The 25,408-nt window shown below is 38.1% G+C and overlaps 4 protein-coding genes across 4 annotated transcripts in view; all 4 read right to left on the bottom strand.

The window, feature by feature from the left end:
- Nucleotides 1-4,139: 4,139 nt before the first annotated feature.
- Nucleotides 4,140-7,133, bottom strand: LOC129456496 (zinc finger protein 425-like). The gene is made up of 2 exons (XM_055223975.1): nucleotides 6,941-7,133; nucleotides 4,140-5,349 (listed from the first exon to the last, which is right to left on the bottom strand). The coding sequence occupies exons 1-2, from the start codon at nucleotides 7,098-7,100 to the stop codon at nucleotides 4,544-4,546; spliced, it is 966 nt and encodes a 321-aa protein (XP_055079950.1). The 5' UTR covers nucleotides 7,101-7,133; the 3' UTR covers nucleotides 4,140-4,543.
- Nucleotides 7,134-7,733: 600 nt separating this feature from the next.
- Nucleotides 7,734-11,552, bottom strand: LOC129456277 (zinc finger protein 570-like). The gene is made up of 2 exons (XM_055222117.1): nucleotides 11,316-11,552; nucleotides 7,734-9,587 (listed from the first exon to the last, which is right to left on the bottom strand). The coding sequence occupies exons 1-2, from the start codon at nucleotides 11,470-11,472 to the stop codon at nucleotides 8,620-8,622; spliced, it is 1,125 nt and encodes a 374-aa protein (XP_055078092.1). The 5' UTR covers nucleotides 11,473-11,552; the 3' UTR covers nucleotides 7,734-8,619.
- Nucleotides 11,553-15,590: 4,038 nt separating this feature from the next.
- Nucleotides 15,591-24,479, bottom strand: LOC117379123 (zinc finger protein 69 homolog). Its single transcript, XM_033975842.2, has 3 exons — nucleotides 24,214-24,479; nucleotides 20,126-20,482; nucleotides 15,591-19,720 (listed from the first exon to the last, which is right to left on the bottom strand). Exons 1-3 carry the CDS (start codon nucleotides 24,317-24,319, stop codon nucleotides 18,792-18,794), a joined length of 1,392 nt encoding a protein of 463 aa, XP_033831733.2. The 5' UTR covers nucleotides 24,320-24,479; the 3' UTR covers nucleotides 15,591-18,791.
- The window catches only part of LOC129456269 (zinc finger protein 28-like), a 39,488-nt gene continuing 32,696 nt past the window's right edge, over nucleotides 18,617-25,408 (bottom strand). Inside the window, exon 4 of the mRNA XM_055222082.1 lies at nucleotides 18,617-18,627. The gene's annotated coding sequence lies outside the window, so the exon portion shown is untranslated. The remainder of the gene's footprint in view (nucleotides 18,628-25,408) is intronic.

Below are 25,408 nucleotides of genomic sequence, written 5' to 3'. Positions count from 1 at the left end.
TGCTATTGTACATATTTTTTCCCTTTAAGTATTTCATTTGATTTTTTTAAGCATATCTTTTTAACTTTGTGCATGCTCTTATTTGTATTTGTATTTATTCAGTGTGTTTATGTTGCACTTTTTCACTTTTTCACCGTATCAAGTTCCTAGTTTGTGAACTGTGTTCACAGACTATGGCAATAAAAGTCTTCTGATTCTGATTCTGAACTTTACACAAGGTTAAATATCAAACTAATGTGAGTTGATGATTCTACTCCTAACTCTTACGAAATGTCTTCTCTTTGCTGATCTAACTGTTCCACAGGTTAAACTTTTTTTTAATTTTAAACCAGGTATGAGAACTGACAGTCTTGGGGTTTTTGGAGATGTTTTATAGTTGGTTTGTTCTGAACAGCTCTAAATGTGGGACATATTTGGACTGGTTTATAGACTGTGCTGGCTCTGGTCCTAACTTTAATGTAACTTTTCCACAGGTTAGATTGGTCTATTGGTCTGTTGTTGATCCTTCAAAAATTTGAACCTGATTGAAGATTAGATTGAATCATACCAGTGTTGTGGTTTAGGGTTTGAAGTAGTTCAAATGTGGGCTGGATTTTAATTGTCATGTGGAATATGGTGGTTCTATTACTAACTCCTTTGAAATGTCTTCTCCTTTTCAAACCTAATCTGACTTTTCCACAGGCTAAATTGGTTTTATTTCTTAGTTGGTGTTCAAACCAGGTCTAAAAACTATGGGGCAGATTTTGGATGGTTTATAGAGTGTGATGGCTCTGGTCCTTTCCCTTAAACATTAAATCTCATACAATGTCATGGTCAATTAAACCTAACTCGTGTAAAATGTCTTCTCCTTACAGACCCAATCTATCTGCTCTACATAACTTTTTAAACTAGTCCTCAGAGGTGACAAAGAACATTCCAGGTAACAAGATGATGCATGAGGAGTGGGTCTAATCCAGCCACAGAGGGCCTTTGTGCTAGTCCCCAGTCTGGACAAATAGAGAGGGTTTTTTGGCGTAAAAACCTGCTTCTTTTAGTGTCTGTACACTTTTTTTGTTGTTGTTGTAGTTTTATCTTGCAACAATAGAGGTATATTGTAGATATACCACTTTAGTTACAACTCCACATTCAACTATTTTACAGAATTAAAAAATTATGAATACAAAAAGGCCAGTTTGATTAATAAACCAGATTGAGAAAACTGTGTTTAAAAGCAAAATAACAATTTATGGACATAAAAAGGCAAAATAAAGGAATCATTTATAGTTATAAGTTGAACATTTTAAATCACAATATTCATCTAAAAGGACATAATAAAAGAAATAATGGGAGTTGACGTCACTGTAAACATCATCACAACAAACATCACATCACTCTGGCTAGAAGCAGATTTAGCAGATTTTCATTTGTATCAATATGACAATATGATGCTGCTGAATCCTAAGTTTATCACTAATTAAGGTCAGATGGAGCAGAGGATGCAGAGGAGAGGGTCAGAGGAGCAGAGGAGAGGGTCAGGGGAGCAGAGGATGCAGAGGAGAGGGTCAGAGGAGCAGAGGAGAGGGTCAGAGGAGCAGAGGATGCAGAGGACAGGGTCAGAGAAGCAGAGGAGAGGGTCAGAGGAGCAGAGGAGAGGGTCAGAGGAGCAGAGGATGCAGAGGAGAGGGTCAGAGGAGCAGAGGAGAGGGTCAGAGGAGCAGAGGATGCAGAGGAGAGGGTCAGAGGAGCAGAGGAGAGGGTCAGAGGAGCAGAGGATGCAGAGGACAGGGTCAGAGGAGCAGAGGAGAGGGTCAGATGGAGCAGAGGATGAAGAGGAGAGGGTCAGAGGATGCAGAGGAGAGGGTCAGAGGATGCAGAGGAGAGGGTCAGATGGAGCAGAGGAGGGGGACAGACTTACCAATGATGACTTCTTTAAGCTGCAGAGAAGCGAATAGACACTTTCATTAATTCCTCTCCAGTTTATCTTCATTGCCAGGCCATTTCCAATGACTCTTTTCATTGTCTTGAAAACTGTGTCTCGAGTGTCCATCCCTCTGATCAAACTCAGGTGTTTAATCTGAGGATAAATTAAAATGGTTTTGTTTTATTTTGACAAAAAAAACAACTACAGAATATAACTTACATGAATCCCTTTCTTTTCCTCTTTTCCTCTATTTATTTTATGATTTATTTAATTGGTGATGATCACAGTCTTTTATTGACAAATCTGAACAATTTTTTCCACAATATGTTCAAACTCACAAATTAATTTGAAATTCAAAAATTTAAATGTCAATACTAATCTTTCCTGATTAGTTTGCATATTCACTGAACTAGAAGCTACAGTTCAATGTATCACCATGGCAGTGTGCTCTTTATTGTCTCAGCTGTTACTGTATTTTTCATCTTTCATTTATCTTTATTTATACACAAAGAGCTCTATGAGAACACCAGACTCTCGTTTTCATGAGTGTTCTGTGAAAATACAGAACAATCCAAACAAAAATGAACAAATCAAATAACTATATTGGTCCAATTAAAACATTAAAAACAGGAGCATGTGAGTATAAAGTATCTGTTGCTTGAGGTCTGTTGTTCAATAGGGCCGTAAGTTTAAAAACATATGTCCTTAGTTTTTGTTAATTCCAGCTCTGATATTTTAGAATATTTCAATTAAATACAAAACAAATGAACTCACTGTAAAGTTGTGGCGTGTATGCCGGGTGCCCTGTGTCGAGGGGATCTGACAGAAAACAGGGAACTTGTCACGGTTGGGAATACTGCAGAAGTGAACCAACCAATTACTTTTTATATGTAAAACTTTATTGAATAAGATAAAGTGTACAGTATAGTGTATTAATTTCCATTAGAAGAATCTGTCCTAAAAATGTAGATTTCTTACATTCTTTTTCACAGGAAAAATAGCAGTGTACCATTACGTTTTTAATCATTAAAGGTCCTATATTACACAAAATAGATTCTTGTGAGATTTAAGTCATGTTATCTCATCAAAAACATAGTTCCAAATTAAAAAAAAAAAGGTAAAAGGAGCTGTTAACTTGTAAACTACCACTACATGACATCACAAGGTGGAACAGAGCATTTGAAGCTTTAGAGCTATAGACAGACAGTAAAGGATTATTCAAACATGTGTGAATCAAACAAAACACACGTCCAGGTCTGTTTTGATGAGGTAACAGCACTACAACATGACTTAAAGGTCACAAGACTCAATTTTGTGTAATTAAAGGGTCACTACATAACTTTTCTGGTGGAAGATCTGCTGCCTGTTCGTGTTGATGAAGAATATATTGCTTTGCTTGGAATATTCCACACGCCATTAATCTCCATGGAGGCAACCAGGTGATGCCAAGTTACAAATGAGATCTGTGGAGACACGACCCCATTCAGTGAGAATGCATGTTTTTGTTTATCTGTTTTTAGCAATAAAACACCTGTAATTGAATAGGCAATGCAATATATTTCCATGGAGACAAGCAGGTGGCAGACCCTCCACCAGAAAAGTCACATTAAGAAATATGGAACTGAATTTGCAATTTGAGCAGCCATTGTTGGCAAATCACAAAGGCTTTAATTATTCAGGCAATGTAATGTAATCTAATGCCCTTTTCAGAGAACAAAAGATATGTTATCCCTGTGGGTGCGGTCTTATAATGTATAAAACCTATGGCTATTAGTTTACAGACCTATAGTGTCTTTGTATATTAAGGCTGCCAAATTTTGATTTAAAAAACCCAAAACATTACATTGATTCTAGCAAGCATCACGATTAGATTTGTATGTATACTACCTGTCAAAAGTTTGAACACAACCTCTCATTCAATATTTTTCTTTAGGTTTACTACTTTCTACATTTTATATGCTTACAGAAGACATCAAATATATGAAGCAAGGTGTATGGAATTATGTAGCAAAAAAGTTCAAAAAAGTATCCACCCTTTGCTTTCTCGACAGCACTGCAAACCTTTCATGATGAAGGCTCCTGAAATGGTTTCCACTTCACATCTGTCAGGGTCAAGAAATGCCAAAAGTGTGAAGCAGTGACCAAAGCAAAGACTGACTATTTAAAAAAAATCTGAAATAATTTGTTTTTGGTCAAACAAAAAAATTAAAAGTGTATCCAAACTTTTGGCTGGTCGTGTATATGTTTAAAACGTCGAAGTCTGTTCGGTAGGGATACTGCAGTATAGTTTAAAGGCATTATGCCTTTAAGCTATACTGCAGTATCCCTGTAACTTTTTCTGTCTGGGGATCTGCTGTCTGCTCGTCTCCATGGAGATGTTGTTGCTTTGTTTGGCAAGTTTCCTAGTATGGCATTAAACTCTCTTGCATTGTTTTTTAAATTACAGGTGTTCCCTTGCTTTCTGGCTGTTAGGGGCTTACCTCTCCACAGATCTGTCCTGTAACATGGCCAGGTGATATCACATGCTTGTCTCGATGGTTACAGATACATTTATTGTCATACTCTGGAACGTTCAAGGCAAAGCAACATTTACAGTTACTGACCCATCCCTTCCACAAATTATTCAGTCTCAGGACCATTTTGTTAATTTCCCTGGACAGCTGCCTGCTCTTTGTGAAGCCTCAAGTGTCTGCGTAGAGAATTTTTTACATTAAAAGTCTTATCACAAACTGGACAGCTGTAAGGTCTCTCCCCAGTGTGAACCCTCATGTGAATCACGCAGTCTGTTTTCCGGGCAAACCCTTTCTGACAAACTGGACACCTGAAAGGTTTCTCTCTCCTGTGAACAGCCGAAATGTGCCGGTCTAAACTGTGCTGCCTGTGCAATCTCACACCACATTCTGGACAATTCACAGGTTTGTTCGATGAGTGAGTTTGTGTAGGTAACTGATTGTTTGAAACTGAATAGCTGTATGGTGTTTCTACTGCACCACTTTGACTAAATGTGAGCAAATCTCTCTCCTTTTTGATGGCCACTCCACTCTCAGTCAGTCCTTGTTGCCTTTTCGTTCTTTTTTTACTTTTCCCATTCGGGTTAACTTTTTGTGAGTCTTTATTTTGAATCAAGTCAGGAGTAATATTTTGGGTTGATTTTTGTGCAGAATTCTCCCACTCCACCGAATCGTCCGTATCTGAATAACAGTCTGTTTTTTCATTATTGTTTTGGGGTAATTCCAAGCTGCAGCCTGGCTCTACACCATACAGCTGTTCAGTTGTGTTGTGTCTCATCTCTTTGGCTGGTTGTTGTTGAAGGAAAGTAGATTTGTCAATATCGTCTTCAGATTTCAGAGTTGGAGTTGTGAATGTGTACTCCAGAGTGGTAGCTAGGGTTTGCTCTTCCTCCATGTGTTTAGGAATCCCTTCTGGGTGCCCGAAAGGAGTCTGAACATCTGCAGGGAGAAAAGACAATGATTAAAGGGGGTATTGCACTTCTATGAGGTATTATCTTCTAACACATAACATATTTCCATGTAAACCTTTATTGTTTTGAAAAATGCTTTATTCGCCGAAAACAACATATTAAAATGTTTAATACATTTTAGTTTCGTTTCACAATCAGCAAGCATCCTGCTAATGAAACTACTGCAAATCACATCAGGTTGTAGTGCATTGCTTTGTATCATGCTTTTGTATATCCTTGAAATCCTATGAAAAATGGCTGTGTGGGAGCATGGGTGACGTAGGCTTGTGGGAGGAGCACAATCTTGTAAGGAGAGTTTGAATAGGGTCTGGGAGAGATGGCTAGATTACTCAAAATATGTCTGAATGGCATCTAAAACCTCTTCAGGTTTGTTGTTGATGAGGGAATCTTATAATATGGTAGAAAGAAACAAAAAGTCCATTGTCCTTCTCTTTAAAATAGTACTAATCAAGTTATATCCAACACAGAAATGAATATGATCAGTGAGATTATACTACATTTCACTATAATTGTCAGAATACAGAGAATAGTCTATTCAGTTTGTGATGATGTGAGCTGATCACCGGTGAATCTCCCAGAGTTCAGATGACTGAGATGTGGATAAGAAAATTAAGACCATGCATGATCTGTCTGTATCAAAACAAATATGGCTGCTTATAAAGAAAAAAAAAATATCACGGTTGACTGAATAACATGGCAGATTTCTGCAGAATCAATTAAGCACTAAACTAAATGTAATTTTGTTTGTAAATGGTGGGTGACCAATGAGTGCCTTAGTTTCACGTACTTGAAATAAACAAATTGATTGGAAGGCCATGTTTGGCTCTGGCTTCAGATGCAATGGATTGTGTGGGGGCCAGACTGATATCCCTCTGTTTAAAAATCCAGAGGGATCAGTCAGATATTTGCCAACCAACACAGATTGTACTCTGCAAATTGCAGTTCTTAATTTATTTCAGTTAGGTCCAATTTTACCAATTTTGTCAAAATCAGATACTAATCAATATTAAAACTAGTATTAAAACTAGATATGCACTGAGAAGGTAATGATACTAAAACAAGTCTCATTCACAGGACATAAATGAACTTCTCCTGAATAGATTTAAAATAATTTTGAGCTGTATCAGAACCAGTATAACATAGACTAGTAAACACCCATGGACACGCAGATATAAGGCCACATGGCAATATAAAAGAAAGTACTATGATTTAATGTTGAAAATCACATTTCACTATAGACAGTAGGATATGTAGTCTACTCTGTCATTTGAACTGTAAATTCAAATGGCAGATTAGACTGTGTAGTGCTGGTAAATGATGAGTTTATTATACATTTGTATGTCATTATAAAAAGTCCAGACCTTTTAATTGGAGAGCTGATTAAAAAGTCCAGGTTAGTCAATAATGATTCATTAGTCTTTAAATTAGTAACACAAACCATCTATAAGATAAATAATAGAAAAGGCAAAAGGTTGAATTACATTTTTTGGTCAGAAAATTATAGTGTTTTTCTCCAAATTAACTCATTAGTTTGCACTTGACCGATCTTCAATCTTTACCTTGTTTTTGCTGCACATTCTTTTGCTGTTTGGCGCATTTTAAGCGCACAATCTCCTCCTCGTACTCCACAAAGGCGTGTTCAATGAGCACAAAGATCTCCACCGCCGCTGCCTCCAGTCGCTGCGCCACCAGGTCGCGCAGGGCCTGTTTTTTAGACATTTTTACGGGTTGGATTTGTGAAGTTTACTCCATGAAAAGGGAAAGACACCGGAACAAAAACACCGGAACATCAACATCATTAGGGAGAGAGAAGAAGAGAGGAGTAGAACAGCGCCGCCTACTGTTCAGAGGGGCACACTGCAGGATTGACTCATTTTTAAATTAAAGTATTACCATGTTATTGGGATCAGAGTGGCTTCTAAATGAGCGAATTTATCTAGGGTAGACAAAAGTATCGAAAATCAGATAATCATCAATACTAAAACTAGCATTGAAACTAGATACTCATTTGAGCAGGTATCAATATTAAAAAAGTCACATTCACAGGATAGAAATGAACCTTTCCTGATTAGCTTTAGAATGATTAGACTAGTATACGCCCATGGACCACTATGGAACCTACCTGGACGACACAAGGATTACAGAGATATAAGGCCACGTGATAATATAATAAACTACTATGACTCAATGTTGAAAATCACATTCTATCGTCTAAATAAAGAGCGTTTTTATCATCATGGTTTGACACTTTAGTATCGTGACAACACTAGATTGTATAGATTGACATTTTTAAATCAGCTAGAGATATGTTACAGCTTTTATCTTAAAGCAATGGACTTTCACTGAATTATTGACACATAAATGTTTATTTAGTTTAAACAGAAAGTGTAATTTGGATGTAGAGAAACACAACTTAAGCTCTATACAGTTGTATCATGTATTAGTCTGTGTACTAGTATTTACACCTACAATAAAGACAACGTTTTATCACAACTACAGTAGTAACATAGACGCTAACAACAGTGATAAATACAAGAGATATTCACATAAGGTTTGGAAAGAAATATTTATGCGCAAGAAGCACTGACCAATCAAAACTGCCCTCATCCACTCTGCTATTAAATTGATAGTATGTAACTTTCTGGAGGTAGAAAGGCGACTGCATGATTCCACGGAGATAGTAAATTAAAACCAAACTCAGAACATCGAAGAATTTCTCCATCTCTGTCATTATAGCCAAAGGAACAACATTTCCATAGAAACAAGCAAAGACCCACCTCCAGGCCAAATAAGAGTCAGGTTTGTGGAGATGCAAGCCTGCTCACAGAAACACATGTTTCTCTATGTTTTTCGGTGTAATAAAAACATCCATAATGAAAAAAAAAACATGCTTTTATTTTAGTCTATTTTTTGGCACAAAAGTTACATACTATGGCTTTAATGGTATATTCAAAAAGTTATTCCCAAAAAGGTTTTCTGTTCCTACAGCGATTTCTAATTTTGTAATAAAAACACTTCCATAAAAAACGTTTAGGGGCATTTTTCACCGTTTTTATTACTGCCACCTGTTGGATTTAACCCAGTTTCAACTAATGGTCAACTTTTATTTTTAAGATTGTAAAACATGCAATGTTGTTCTAGGATAACTATTATTGTTTTAAAAAATAAACTCAAAATTGGATATGTTGAAATATTTGTAAATAAAATGTTTTTCCTTGTGGTCCAGCTACTTCAGTCTTCACCTATTCTGCACTTCATGAGTCTTGGCATGCTTTTTAAGGTGACAATTATCAATAAAGCCTTTCTTACACACTGAACAGCTGAACGGTTTCTCTCCCGTGTGCGTCCTCATGTGAACGATAAAAGGACTCTTCTGCGAAAACGCCTTGTCACAGAATGGACAGCTGAAAGGTTTTTCCCCCTTATGCACCGCGGTGATGTGCCGATAAATGTTACGCTGATACCTGAATCTAACGCCACAGTCTGGACAGCTGAATGGTTTCTCTCCTGTGTGGATTCTCATGTGTGCCTGTAAGTGGCATTTCTGACTAAACCCTCTGTTGCAAGCTGGACAGATAAAAGGCTTGTCATCTTCGTGTATGATCATATGTTTTCTATAATTCGCCTTGTTTCTGAATGCCTTGTCACAGACTTGACATTTGAAAGGCCTCTGACCGCAGTGAGCTAACCAGTGCTTCTTAAAATGACCCTCGCTTTGAAACGTCTTCCCACAAACTGAACATTTTGGCTGTTTCCCTTTCTTTTTACCCCCATTTGCTACACTATCACAATTCCTTTCGCTTGCCGTGTTTTTATCCAACAACACATTGGCATTCCGGGCAGGTCTACCTCGTTTAGTGTCCTTTTTTATCCCTACACTTTTGGGCGATTTCTTATTTTTATCAGAAGGTTGCCAGTCCTCAGAGTCATCAGTCTCATAGTTTTGCTCGTTATTGTCCGGTGGTAGATTCAAACTGCAGCCCGGCTCCTCCTCCACTGCGCACTGCTCTTCCGTAGGGCATTCCGCTTCCTCGTCAGCTGGTTCGGGGATGAGAATTCCAATGTTTGCTTCAGATTTGACAGAATACGCAGCGGAGAATTCAAAGGAATGGTCTTCCTCTTGTTTGACCTGTACGGTTTGTTGCTCCTCCTCCATCTGTTCGGGGCTGTGCTGCACTTCGGGATGCAAGATTAGAGCCGGGGCATCTGGAGGAAACAAAAAACAAAGAATAAAAAATAAAATAAAATAAATCAGAGCTGCAGTAGACTTAAGAAATTCTTTGTCTACTAAAAAGATTGTCAATTGATTGGTCGACTAAAAAGGAGGTGTGACAAAAGCTCTCAAATTATGTATCCTTATGTGTCAGATCCAAACTGCACTCACGTGACCAACCTGCACAGTGTATGGCATCACCACGTTGTGACATTTGCAATTTATAAAAATTATTCTGATCAAAATTCACATTTTAATAACAGCTATGACTGTAAGAAGACAGTCATAGCTGTTCAGAAAGTCTCATAACGTTTGAACTTTTAAAACAAAGTTGTTCTGTAGTTACTTCAGAGAGAAATAACAACTACATAACACATTTTGTCATAGAATATTTTATTATTTTTTATCACTACATTATATATCTGAACTGAAAATGATGGAAAGGATCCCCTTGTTTTTTATAGTGCATTTCAAGTTACCTGTGCACTTAACAGTAGCCACTTTTGTTGAAATTAATTGAAATTTAAACGCCTAAACTGGACCATGAACGCTCATAGATCACAGGCTCCGGAAAATGTGTTGTTTAAATCTTTTTTGTGTGTGTGTTTTTATTTGAGTTTTCAGACCATTTTAAAACTTCTTGTCAGTGTTTTCAATATGCATTACTGAATAAGCTGAACATTCTGCCATATAAATTCATGCAGTACACCCCCAGTGTGATGTCACTGCAAAGTATATACAAGATAAAGCCTTTATTCACAAAACTAGGAATGTGGACTGGCAAACTGGAATACAACCTCCAACCTCCCTGGTTATAAAGGTGTATGGATGACACACTGGGTTGGCCACAGTGTTCCATATCAGCTTTATATCATATTATAAAGGTTTTATGCTCGGTTTAAATTATAGAATTACAAAATTATATAATGATTGTTTAAATGTACATTACTTTTTCAAGGACAAAATGGAGTTGGAACTTCTAGAAACAGGGACTTGAGGTTATTGGAAACCTCAGCTCTGGGACAAAAGAGCTTGATGGATCTTGACAGCCCAAATACATGCTATTGATCCTGTTCGACGGATGTGAGGGGTCACACGTGGGGCAGGGCTCATTTAACAGTACAGTATCGTGGTATTAATTATATAGAATTTAAATATACAGAAAAATACACGCGATTTATTAAGTCCATGGGTGAATAAACTACCCTCCTTTAATATAACCACTACAGATGACATCATTGGCTTGTAGGGCTTAATTAAGGGGCGCAGTCTGGTCAATCTGCAGATGTTGAGGTGTAGTCGTTTAAATATAGTGGGAGAATAGACATTGTCACTAATAGAAATGATCAGGGACACCATTTGTAGATTTTACTTTCAGAGATCGCTTATAAATGTAGTCAAATCGAGACAGGATCACCTTACTGCCTCAAACCAATCATTTAAATGTAGTTATAGCCAATTTAGCTTTGTAGTTTTCCCTGATAATGCAAATGAATTATACAATCAGCCTGATTTGTGGACAATGACATTGAGTATTTTAATAATTTAATAATGTAGGCTAATCATTTGACATCTCCACGCGTTTAACCCGCTCTAAACCTCCAATTATCCGCCCTGATTATAAATACAGCGTTATTAAATTATTATAAAGATATTTGTGCTTTCGTAGGCCTGTTTTTATCAGCACATTGTCTTCCAGTGTCCCGTTAAACAGCGCGTACCTTCTTTGTGTAGCTCCATCCGCGGCTGCAGATGTTTGGAGCGCAAAACCTCCTCCTCATATTCCGCAAATGTGCGCTCAAACAGCGCAAAGATCTCGTCCGCGGCCAGCACCAGCCGCTCCATCACCAGATCCCGTAGCGCCTGGGCTTTCGACATGTTTGATGGCACGGGTTTGCTCTGGAGCCTGCAGAGTTAGCTCATTCATTAGCCTCACAATGCTACATCAGAGACACCGCACCGGAAGCGCAGTCCAGCCCAGATTTAAAGCAGCAGCGACCCCACGTGGTAGAAAGAAGGAAAAGCACTTTATCTTGTGTTCCAGTCAAAGACTGTATAAAAAGTGTATGTATTTATATATACAGTCTGTGGTGTCAATTAAAGCTGCACGTTGTAATTTTACTCTACTGCTGGGTTGTCATGATACTCGATTTCAAATACACCTAATACTCAATACCGAGTCTGATACCATGATAATAAAAAACACACTCTTTTTTAAACAATAGAATGTGAGGTTTTCTTAACATTTTATAACAAACTTTATGGGTCACAGGTCAAACATGAGGTGCAGGAATGTGACATTTTTTTCTCCAAATTTGACTTGCCAAAGTTAACAATGGACCAACAGACAGATCTGGATAGTCCCATAACAACTGAAGAGGTGAAAAAGGCCCTTATGAAAATTGGAAAAGCGCCAGGATTAGATGGGTTTCCATCAGAGTGTTATAAAAAATTGCAGATAAATTGGCCCCTATTTTGACTGAGGTGTTTAAAGAATCGTTTGATCTGGGAAAGATGCCAGGGACCTTTAATGAAGCTCTAATGTCATTAATCTACAAAAAAGAAAAGGACCCTACAGATCCAGGCAGCTATAGACCAGTGAGCCTAATCAATGTGGATTGCAAAATCCTTACAAAAGTTCTTGCCCTCAGAATGGAAAAAGTATTACCTCACTTGATTCACACAGATCAGGTGGGATTTGTGAAGGGAAGGACATCAGCAGATAATGTTAGAAGAATCCCACACCTTATGTGGCAAAATCGGAATAATCTTACCCCTGTGGTTGCTGTGGTTTAAAGGAGTGGTGCAGGGATCGGAAGAACACAAAATGTTCTTGTATGCTGATGATATATTGCTTCTTATTAGGGACCCTTCCTCTTCGATTCCAAATATTCTGTTTACAATTGAGACTTTTTCAAAATTATCAGGCTATACAATCAATTGGCAAAAGTCAGAGGCTATGCTAGTCTCAAGGAATTGTTTTCCAGCTCACCTTTCTCCATTCCATTTTAGGTGGATCCTGGTTGGTATGAAATACCTTGGTATTAAACATTGCCCAGAGTTGACTAATATAATCCCAATTAATATAGAACCACTGCTTCAAAATAAAAATAAAAAACAATATAGATAAGTGGAAGCTACTGAACCTTACCCTGTGGGGTAAAGTCAAAACTATTAAGATGCTGGTTGCCCCACAGTTCAATTATATTTCAATGATGGTACCTATAACTATTAGTAATACCTTTTATAAACAATATAATGCATTAATTAAAACATTTCTTTGGAATGGCAAGAACCCGAGAATAGGTTTAAGAAAGCTTTCGTAATTGAAGAACACGGGAGGGATTATATAATATTGCTTTTGAAATTAACAAATTATCCAAACATTGGAAGAATCAGGAAACGGATAAGAGGTGGGTTGGAGTTGAAAGGTCATTGGTGGCTCCATTTAATATCATCCAACTGCTTTCACAGAATTCTAAAAGTGAATTACAGCAAAACCCGATCATACAGCACTCTCAATGGGCGTGGACCAGGGCGCATCAAAGACTGGGAATTTCTCCATATAAACAGTACTCCTCCTCGGTTTGAAATAACCCAGCAATACACATAGGCAAGTCTCCCTTTTTGTGGTGAAAATGGTTGATACAAGGAGTTCAAAAGATAGAGCATCTATACAGGGATGACAATTTCTTGTCATTTGACATGTTGAGAGATACATTGAAGTTGACAGACAAAGGGGATTTCTGGAAACATTTACAGATCAGAAGCTGTTTGAACTCGGTCTTTAGTTTGAACCACCTGTAGAACGAGAATGCTCTACAGGTCAGGCTGAATTTTCCAGTGAATATGCAAACTGCATCATTGTATTATAAGATGCTTTTAAATAACCAGGGTGCAATATGTGAAGGCTTGAGATTAAGTTGGCAGAAAGATCTAAATATTAAGATGAGTGAAGAGATGCTAGAAGTAAGCTTATTCATTATAAAATTATTCATTGATTTTATTTTACTCCATCAAAGCTACACAAAATGGGCCTGTTGCAGAACAATAACTGCTGGAAATGTAAAACCAATAGCGATACATATCTTCATGCCTTCTGGGAATGTCCTGTGGTGTCTCCATTCTGGACTGATGTTATTAAAAATCTGGAAAAGTGGATTGGCCTACCTATCCCAGCATCAGTTGTCTTATCGCTCGTTTGGAGAGGCCAGTGAGCAGGACGTTACAGTAGCCTAACCTACTGGAGACAAATGCATGGATAAGTCTCTCTAAGTCTAGTTTTGACAGGTTAACTTTGATTTTTGCAATGATTTCTTGATGGTAAAAAGCTGCAGATGTTACTAATTTGATGTGGCTGTTAAAGTTCAAGTGTGAGTCCATGATTACCCCAACACTGCTGACACGTTCTCTATGTTTCTGTGGGCCAAAGACTATGACTTCAGTCTTGTCTGAGTTTATCTGGAGAAATTGTTTTGCTTCCACACACTGATCTGTTGATGCAGTGACAGAGTGAATCCACTGGTCCATATTCACCTGCTGCAGTGAGACATAGATCTGAGTGTCATCTGCAGAGTTGTGGTAGGACACATTACTGCTGTGTATCAACTGACCTAATGGCAGCATGTAAGGATTGAACAATAGGGGTCCCAAGATTGACCCCTTGTGCCCCCCAGGGCAGGGACATTTTATCTGAGACACATTTTCCAATTTCAACGAAGTACTTCTTTTCTTCTAGATCGGACTTGAACCAGTTTAGTGCAGTACCAGAGATGCCCACTGTCAGCTTCCCCTGGTGGTACACCTAGAATAAAATCCAGAAGGCGCGTGTATATTCCAATCCAGATGTTTATTTCGGCACAGGCAATAATCCACACTGATTCGACACAATCTCCCAAAGGTTACCTCTCTTACGTCAGCTCTTATACTGGTATGACACATCGCATCTTCTTAATGATTAGCTAGGTTTGTCTCGACATAAACAGGTCCCTCTGAGTTTACATAGGGTCAACACGGACATAGCATGTGTGCTTAGCTGGTTCTCTGAGTTCAGACATACACATAGCAGTTCAAAGTACTTATAGCAAACATACCACAGTGGAGCTCACAGGAGGCAAAACAAGTAATCATACAATTATGTGATATGAAATATTAAATCAGACATTTACCTCACACCACCCAGTCCTCTAGTCTCTGTAAGAGGGTCCCATGATCCACAGTGTCAAAAGCAGCACTCAGATCTAACAGGATCAAGACTGAGACTTTGCCTGCATCAGTGTTCAGGCGGATGTCATTTGTCACCTTGATAAGAGCAGTCTCAGTGCTGTGGTGGGGTCTAAAACCTGATTGGAAAACATCAAAGGAGTTGTTCATTTGGAGAAAGTTAATAAGCTGTTGGTAAACAACATTTTCAAGGACTGTGCCTAAAAACGGCAGATTGGTCGATAATTGTTCAATATTGTGGCATCAAGACTGCTCTTCTTTAGGAGAGGCTTGATAATCGCAGTTTTCAAAGTTCTTGGGAATGTTCCAGATTGAAGTGACATGTTAACAATAGCAAACACAGACTTTATAAATCTAGTGGGTAACACATCGAGGCAGCATGTAGATGAACTCAGACTGGTGATGATCTCTTGGACAGTTTTGTCAGTTACAGGTGCAAAGTGAGTCTGCTCTAAGTGTCGAGGTGGCTGCTGGGGTGTTATTTGCGTTGTGGAATTGATGAAATGTTTAATGGTCTGAACCTTTTCATTAAAAAATACTGCACACTCATTGCACATAGATGTGGAAATTAGCTCTAACGGCAATGGAGCTTGTTGTTAATCTGGAGAGGGTAATATATCTTATCAATCACCTTTGTTATTACATTTTAAAATTGTAAAGAGACTTTTTGGACACACTGTAAATTCTAACTATAGCAGACACAAGCATAATATGTCTTCTTTACCAAAACATTGGGCCAATTAATAGAATTAATTAAAAACAGTGTCAAAATGATTTGTATTTAAAGTTTTATTATGGATTATTGCAGACAAACAGGTTTTCTGATTGGAAACTTAACATGTTATCTGGTCCTCCACATCAACATGAAGTATAAACAACAGAAAATGAACAAATGCTACGTGAAATTAATCAAATTAAATAATTTCAGCAACAACATATTAACACGAAAAAGAGCACTTTTAGTTTCATTTTGGAAACAGTAAGAGACAAATGGAGAAATTAAAAGATATTTATGGAAAATATATATTAATTTAAATTCATAAACAATTGGATCACTGTATGGGGCTGCTCAGTTTAAAGGGCCCATATTACACTACTTTCTGATGTTATGTTGTTTCCTCATCACAAACATGCCTGGAATTGTTTTGCTTCATTCACACGTTTAAGACACTAATCCTGAATATTTAGGCGGAGTTCTTCTCTCAAACTGAAAACAGCCTGTTCCACCTTGTGATGTCATGTGGTAATACACTGTGTTTTTAAGCACCACACACTTTCGCTAAAATCAACTGGATTATTTCAGCCACGGAATTTGCAATCTCTACTAACCAAAAGATAAAATGTAGCTGTTAACTAGAAATCTATTCAAGTTAACAGCTCCTTTAACCTTTACAACATGACAACACAAGGTGGAACAGAGAATTTAGAGATTTGGAGATGTACGTGTGAATGAAGTAAAATGCAACTCTGTGTATGTTGCGTACAAGAGTAAATTTTGGGTAATATAGGACCTTTAAAGGTGCATAATAATACTTGTACAGTTGGTTTAACAATTAACTAACTAACTTATTGCATTTTATCAATTAGCCTAAAGAACATCTATAAAATGTAGGAATTCTTGGCTTGACGGCCCTATATACTAGAAATGCCACTGCTATAGAGTCAGATAAAAGGAATCATTTATAAAAACGAAACTTTATGAATATGATGATCCTTTTTGTGGCTCATACACAGTAATAAATTAAACAGATTCATCTTAAACTTTAACATTATTTAATGTAGAGCGTTGCCAGTGTAGAGTGGGTGATATTGATACTTTGCAGCTGATGTCATCAACATTTCCTGGGGGTGTGATGCTAACTGTAGGCATGCTCTGTCTGAGGCTTTGTTAGACTTTAATCAGAGCTTTAATTTAACACAATGTGACCATATAGAACTGACTTAGTTGGAACTACAACAGCTGAGCTGATCTGTGCTGTTTTCAGTTAGTCACGCTCATGTTTCTTGTATTGGTCACATGCTCCTAAAAATGTGTTTAAATCAATTTTATGTTTTTACTTGAGCTTTCAGTTTATCTTAAAACTATTTTGGTAGCTATTGCTGATGTATGAATTGATGTAACCACGGTAACTGCTGAACATTCCACCACACATATACATGCAGCACACCCCCAGCGTGATGTCACTGTGTATCAACTGACAAAAAAAAAAGAGAAAAATTCTATGTTTTGAAATTAGTACAGTGAGATTATACCCTGTTTTGAAAGATTACACAACAAGTTTAGATTCTTCTAAATATGCATAGCCCCAGAACAGTGGAGCTCAACAGTGACAGCCCACCCCCTGGTTCTACAAGTACATTTCCCATTCACATTTTAAAAGTTTAAAGCTCAGGGTTAAGCTCTCTGATAACTATGACCACAAGACTTACGATTTTATTTAAAATCTGTTTCTGAAACGTTATAAAGCGCTAAAGTCTAACTCTTAATATTTGAATTTTTCAAAAAGTCTATGGGAAAAATGAATGGGACATTTACTTCCAGGACCAGAGTGGACAGACTGAGCGGGACTGTTGAACACCAATGCAATTTTATACATTTTAAAAAAAATATCTCCCACCATTATGCCAGTTGCATTACTTTTTAAAGAAATAATTTTGCTAACTTGAAAACTGATCAACTTGATTAACAATATAAACTAACCCTTAACAACTTCAGTTTTAAAGGTGCACTGTGTAGCTTTTCTAGTTCATGGCCTGTCGACTACTTGTCTCCAAGGAGAGGTTAGTGCTTTGACTTCAGTGTTCCACACTGTCATTACTTATCTACCGACTAACTTATCTCCATAGAGATGGTGACATGAAGGCCAAATTACAGGTTAGATCTGTGGAAAGGCAAGTCCATTCACAGTATGAACGTGTGTTTTTGAGCAATAAAAGCACCTATAATAAAATAAATGCAAGATAGAGATGTTTAATACCCCACTGTGGAACATTTCAGGCAACACAAAAACATCTCTAAGGAGACGAGAAAATGGCAGATAGGAAAAGTTACATAGTAGAGTTTCAAACAATACAATTCATAATTAGTTAGGTTAAGGTGCACTATTGTCTCTATAGTATAAATTGTCTTCTGCATTTGATCCAACATAGTCTCTGGGTTAAACCAAGGGCTGTGCAATTAATCAAATTGTAATTGAGATTCTAATGGTCATTGATCAGCTTGGGCCTTTTTAATGGAGACGTCTACAGCCAAAAAAACATGTGGTTTGGCGCAGACACAAAACTTTGGAGGAAGAAATTGTGATTTACTTTTTAGCCCTAAACAACACATTAAAGGTCCTATATTATGTAAAATTGACTCATATGAACTTTGAAGTCATGTTGTAACGTGGTTACCTCATCAAAAACATACCTGAAGTTGTGTTTTGTTTCATTCACACATAGTAACCTTTTACTATTAGTCTGTCTATACCTCCAAAGTTCAAAATGCTCTGTTCCACCTTGTGATGTCATGTAGAGGTAGTTTTCAAATTAACAACCTTTTACCTTTTGTTAAGTAGAGTTAAGTAGAAATTGGCAAATCCAGGGCTGAAATTATTCTAGTGAAGGTGTACGGAGTTTAAAAACACAGTGGTGCACTTCCTGCATTACCAAATGACATCACAAGGTGGAACAGTGTTTCTGTGACAAGACCTCAGCTTAAATATGCAGGATTGGTGTGTTTAACATGTGTGAATGAAACAAAGAACAAAACTCCAGGTACGTTTTGATGAGGAAACATTATAACATATCAGAATATGGGTCCTTTAACTAGCATACCACCATGTTGGATGAGGGTCAGCTGGTACGACTAAAGACATGTATAACAACATTTTATGATTGATTATTTAGTAGTTTTTAACACCACACACCCTTTCCAGTTCATTTCTTTCATTGCCATTATAAATATGGCACCTTAATAGTCCAAGAAACATTTACAAATCCGACACGCTTTCATCTCCAGTTTCAAATGAGAGTTCTTCCTGATCCTTGGACCCTGTTTTCTTGTGCACCTTCATGTGGGTCCTTAGAGTGCCTTTCGCGCCAAAGCTGCGGGTGCAAACGTTACAGGTGAACGGTTTCTCTCCTGAGTGAGTCCTCATGTGCGTCATGAAATCGTGTTTTTGAGCGAACGCCTTATCGCACATCGGACACGGATACGGTTTTTCTGCCTTGTGGATCACCGAAATGTGACGAATCAAATTGTGCTTATGTTTAAATTTGCCACCACATTCTGGACAGTCAAAGTTCTTCTCATCGGTGTGGGAAAGCATGTGTCTCTTTAGATCACGTGATTGGGTGAAGCCTTTGTCACATATAGAACAGCTAAGCGGCTTCTCTTCTGTATGCATATTCAAGTGGGCCTTATAACTCGACTTGTACCTGAACGCTTTGTCGCAGACCGGGCATTCGAAAGGCTTCAGTCCATAGTGGATAAGCATGTGTCTCTGTAAATGTGCCTCACATTGGAAATACTTGCCGCACTCAGCGCATTTATGTTTGGTGGTTTTGACGACTTCTCCATCCGGGTTAGGTTGAGTTTTTTTGCGCTTTGCTGGTGATTTATGGACTTCTGATGCTTCCGTGTTGATTATATTTTGAGAGGCGGTCTTGGATTGTATTGTGGTTGGGTTGGAGCTGCTGTTGTTGTTTTGGGGGGTTTTAGGGGCATTTTGGGGAGCTGGTTGCAGGTTGGTTGTGTTAGTTTGTGGAGTGGTTGTCTCAGTGCTACAGCCTGGTTTGTCTTTTTCTCTGGTTCTTTCTCTGTGCGGTTCATTCAATCTGGAGTTCCTGTTTTCTTTTAGCGTACAGTTGTGGAAAACAAAAGAGCCAATGTCTCGCTTGATCACAAAGGGCTGGATACCTGCAAGGCACATTTTTTGAAAATGTAAATAGTACTGTTTAAAGAGACATCTGGTGTACTCAAGACATCTACTATAACACAGCTAGGCCTATGACAATAGTTATAAAAAGTGTTGTCACAATACAAAAATTTCAAAGTCAATTTCGATACTATGGAATAGACTTCATACTCAATACCAATTCTCCCTATGATAATAAAAAAACAGTAAAATGCAATTTTCCACATTAAATCATAGTACTTTCGTTCATATTACTATGTGGCCTCATATCTGTGTAATCCCTCAGTCGTCCAGGTAGTTTTCACAGTGGTATCGATTAGTATCTGTTTTGCAATACTATTGACAACACCAGTCTGTAGTGGATATTTTCATTGTGGTATTTCTCCTACAGTTAAACAAGTAGTTACCTTTTTGTTTTGTATCATTCCCATCAGCTGCTTCTCTAGTCTCCTCAGTCTGTCTTTTGGCTGCAGGCTCCCACTCTTCCGAATCGGAGTCAAATGAACTGAACACAAGTCCTTTAGTCTCTGAGCTGCAGCCAGGCTCCTCTTCCTCACTCTCCTCCTCCTCATCCTCGCTCTCCTCCTCCTCCTCCTCATCCTCACTCTCTTCTCCTTCATCTTCTCCTCTCCTCTCCTTTGCATCACATTCGTTTTTCACTATGACAGTATTAAACGGCAGTTCCATTGGGACTTGGTCGTCCTCCTTTTTAACCATTTCAGGGCTGCTGTCGCTTTTTGGGCTCATTGAAAGAGTGTTGACGTCTGTAAGACAGAAAATGAAAGCAAGAAATACAATAAATAGTTAAGTTTTTACTAGGATAGGAAGACTAAGACCACATAGACAAGTATATGGACCACAATGGAACCTACCTGGACGACTGAGGGATTACACAGATATAAGATCACATGGGAATAATGTTGAAAATCACATTCTGCTGTCTAAAGAAGTGTGTTTTTTAATCATCAATGTAGTATCGGAAATGGTATTGAGTATCAAGTCTATTCCTTAGCATAAAAAATACAGTTAGAAATTTTTGTATCATGACAACAATAGTTTTTTTTTTTTTACCAAGAATGCCAAACAAATGGACTTTTAATACATTAATAAAGACTCTGTACTTCATTTTTCCCATTTATAATGTGCCTTCCCTCGGTACATATTTATTGTATAAGGAACTCTTAAGGTCAAAATAAGTCTGCTGTGTACTGTCTGCATCTAAAGCATTTTATTGTCCGATAATCAGGAGTGCGTACTAGCATGCTTGTTGTTGCTAGCTTTACTGTGACAGCAAAACAGTTGGGAAAATTGCTTATAAATTCATCGAGGTGAATAATTACAGTGCTCTCCTCTGCATCCTCTGCTCCATCTGACCCTCTCCTCCGCATCCCCTGCTCCATCTGACCCTCTCCTCTGCTCCATCTGTCTCTCTCCTATGTATCCCAATTGTCTCACAATTTCATGCATGTTTCAGTCTCCAGACTCAGTGGTTGGTCTATGGTGACAGCTGTTGAGGGTCAGACAAGCACAATCCAAGCTGTCGATTCCACTGTGTCTTTGGTTCTTGTTAACTACCATCCACTAAGGAATAGACTCAATACCGATTCTGATTGCATGATATTAAAAAACTCTTTATTCAGTCAATAGAATGTAATTTTCAACATGAAATAATATTACTTCTCTTATATGTGTAATCTACCAGTCATCTAGGTACAGTTGAAACCCGAAGTTAACATACACATTTTTTTTCTCACTGTCCGACATAAAATCAGACTAAACTTACCTATTTTTGGTCAATTAGGATTACCAAAATGATGTCTATTTGCCAAATGCCAGAATAATGAGAGAAGATTTTTTAATTAGACAATTTTTCATGACTTTCTTCAAAGCCAGAAGTTACATTTCATTAGTATTTGGTACCATTGCCTTCTAATCTGTATGGCTTGGGTCAAACGTTTAGGATATCCTTCCACAAGCTTCTCACAATAACTGGCAGGAGTTTGGGCCCATTCCTCCTGACAGAGCTGGTGTAACTGAGCCAAGTCTGTAGGCTGCCTTGCTTGTACATGCCTTTTTAGGTCTGCGCATGAATTCTCAATAGGACTGAGATCATGACTTGGTGATGGCCACTCTAAAAAAATCAACATTGTTATCTTTAAGCCACTTTGTAACCAGTTTGGCGGTATGCTTCGAGTTATTGTCCATTCAGAAGACCCATTTGTGCCCAAGCTTTAAATTCCTGGCTGATGTCTTGAGATGTTGCTTCAGTATTTTCACTTAATGATCTTTCCTCATGATGCCATCTATTTTGTGATGTGCACCAGTCCCTCCTGCAGCAAAAAAACCCTGTATTTCCCAGTTCGGATGGTGTTCTCAGGCTTACACGCTTCCTCCTTTTTCCTCCAAACTTAAAAATGTTCATTATGGCCAAACAGTTCAATTTTTTTTCAAACCACAGTACATGTGCCCAAAAAATAAGGTCTTTGCCCCTATATGCATTTGCAAACTGTAATCTGTCTTTTAAAAGTTTCTTTTGGAGTAATGAATTCTTTCTGGTAGAGTGGCCTTTCAGCCCATGTTGGTACAGTACTCGTTTCACTGTGAATAATAACCAGCTTCAGCCAGCATCTTCACAAGGTCTTTTGCTTTTGTTCTTGGGTCGATATGCACATTTCAGACCAAAGTATGTTCATGTCTGGCACAAAAAAATCCTTCTCCTTCCTGAGCGGTGTGATGGTTGGACATTCTCATGGTGTTTATACTTGAGTATAACTGTTTGAACAGATGAACGTGGTACCTTCAGGCATCTGGAAATTGGATGAACCAGGACTTGTGCAAGTCCACAATTCTCTTCCTGTTATCTTAGCCGATTTCTTTTGACTTTCCCATGATGTTACACAAAGAAGCAGTGTTTTCAGGTGTGGCTACAAATAAACTTGTCAGAAGCTTCCAAAGAGATGACATCATCATCTGGGCTTTCCCAAATTGTTTAAATGTAAAGTAATCTTAAAATGTAAAATTCTGAAAAAATCCTTCTCTCATTAATTTGGCATTTAGCAAATAGAAATAATTTTGGTAATCCTAATTAATCTAAAACATGTTTAGTCTGATTTTACATAAGACAGTGAGAAAAAAAAAAGTTTATGTGTCTTTTTATATAGTTTATGTAAATTTCTGTCTTCAACTGTAGGTTCCATAGTGGTCCATGGGTGTATACTAGTCTAGGAGGTCTTACACGTATTCTGATACAGCTCAAGATCATTCTAAAGTTATTCAGGAAAGGTTCATTTCAGTCCTGTGAATCTGACTTTTATCAATACTGCAATCTGAATAGAGGCAATGAACAAAAGGCTGCAATTTTGCCATGATTTCTTCCACAAACAATAAAACCTTATTCTGCATAAAAAGTGCTTACTCTACATTAGATCTGTACAAAGATGTTCTGAAATGTGATTCTTGATTGTCAGTTCATGTTTCAGTCTTTATGTCATTTCTATTAAAATGTGACCTTTGAGCAGAATCTGGTTATACAAATCACAAATAAAAAAAAAACAATTCTGCACTCTAAGGGACTCCCAGACTTCCCTCACCCCCTCCAGCTCCTCTGGGGGAAACCAAAGACGTTTCCAGGACAGCCAAGAGACATCGTCCCCCAGTGTATCCTGGGTCACCCTAGGGGTCTGCTTCTGGAATAGATGCCCAAGCCACCTCAGCTGGCTCCTCTTCATGTGGAGGAGCAGCGGCTCTACTCTGAGCTCCTCTTGTGTGACTGAGCACATCACCCTATCTCTAAGGGAATGCCTAGCCACCCTGTAGAGGAAACTCATTTTGGCCGCTTGTATTTGTGATCAAATTTTGTACCATATATTCCCTGTCCTCCTCCTCTGTATCATGTATTCACTCTCTCTGATCTGTCCCATATATTCCCTGTCCTCCTCCTCTGTCCCATATATTCCCTGTCCTCCTCCTCTGTATCATATACTCCCTGTCCACCTCCTCCTCTGTACCATATATTCCCTGTCCTCCTCCTCTGTACCATGTATTCACTCTCTCTGATCTGTCCCATATATTCCCTGTCCTCCTCCTCTGTCCCATATATTCCCTGTCCTCCTCCTCTGTCCCATATATTCCCTGTCCTCCTCCTCTGTCCCATATATTCCCTGTCCTCCTCCTCTGTACCATGTATTCACTCTCTCTGATCTGTCCCATATATTCCCTGTCCTCCTCCTCTGTCCCATATATTCCCTGTCCTCCTCCTCCTCTGTGCCATGTATTCACTCTCCCTCCTCTGTACCATATATACACATATACACTCCCACCTCTTTTATTGTTCAAACTATTGCCATATCTGACTTTATCTTCAAAATGATCCACTCTCTTTGTAAAACATTTATTCCAATACTTACTGGTAGCTAATATATTGCGTTAAAATACCCGTAAACCTACTTATCACGTTATAATGAGTCACCGAGGCCGATAAAGTGTCATTTAGTACCTCGTTTTTGCAGCATCGCGCGTGAATCCAGCGGCAATCTCGCCCGTAGTCTCTCCTCATCGTATTTTAATAAAGATTGTTCCAACAGCGCCAGGCCTTTAGACATTTTTGCCCGGTTTGTGCGCAGATTTACAGGTTTTTGTGGAATTTGGAGCGACTTTGCTACATAACAATTACCGGAAGACACGCAGCAAGCTCCGGTGTTTCTGTGAGAGCCGAGGCGGCAGAGAGAAGGCGGCGCGCGCACCCGAGCGACACCTGCTGTTTGATGAGGAGAATGCACCAACAAACATGGACATTTACAAACATTAAACATGTACTCAAACATTTTATAACAATTTAGTAGTCAAAAAGTCTACTCAAGTAAGAGTAACGTTTCTTCAAAATAGTGTTACTCAAGTAGAAGTACAAAGTACTGGTCCAAGAAATGACTCAAGTGAGAGTAAAAGTATCAGGGAAAAGTACTACATCAGTAATAGTAACTTAAAGAGTAACTGTTGTGATGTAACATCTGATATATAATTTGAAGTGAATGAAATTTTAAGGACAAAACATTAAATAATGCACACAAATCTGGTATTTTCAAAGGACAGACTAAACTAAATCATATCAACATTTGTGCTTCTGTGCAAGAAGCACAAATGTTCAAATCATCTCATATTGTCAACACAAAGTTTTTCAGACAAGGAACCAAAGTTTTTACTCAAGTAAGAATACTGTTACTTCAATATATATATTACTCTTTACTCCTACTCTTATTATCAGCAGGAGTGAAAGTATGCCACTACAAGTGCAATTTCTTTAAAAAAGTTATTAGTTATGAGTACTACACACTTCTGGTTCTCAAAAATTGCTGTTTAAATTCAGATTGCAGATTTGTTGACCTGGTTTATGGCTAAGGTCTCTTTAATTACTGGACCTATTCACATGAAACAAAAACTGGTTCACTGTCTTCTCTGTCAGTATGAATACACAAAAGTGAAAGTGAGCCACTTACTAACAAAACAGTGAATCTCTCACAGGTTATATTGGCCCCTGCCTTCCATATGAGATGATGACGTCCAATTCTGAAACGTAAACTGTAAAGTCTGACTGTTTATATATCTGCGATCAACCAGACAAAGTGCACTAACTATTAAGTAAAACTGAACAGAAAAGTGAATGTGCATATGGAGGTTTGCTGTATGTTTGATGA

The sequence above is a fragment of the Periophthalmus magnuspinnatus genome, chromosome 1 (assembly GCF_009829125.3).
Source record: "Periophthalmus magnuspinnatus isolate fPerMag1 chromosome 1, fPerMag1.2.pri, whole genome shotgun sequence".
Lineage (NCBI taxonomy): Eukaryota > Metazoa > Chordata > Actinopteri > Gobiiformes > Gobiidae > Periophthalmus > Periophthalmus magnuspinnatus.
This window is presented reverse-complemented; position numbering and strand designations above follow the sequence as displayed.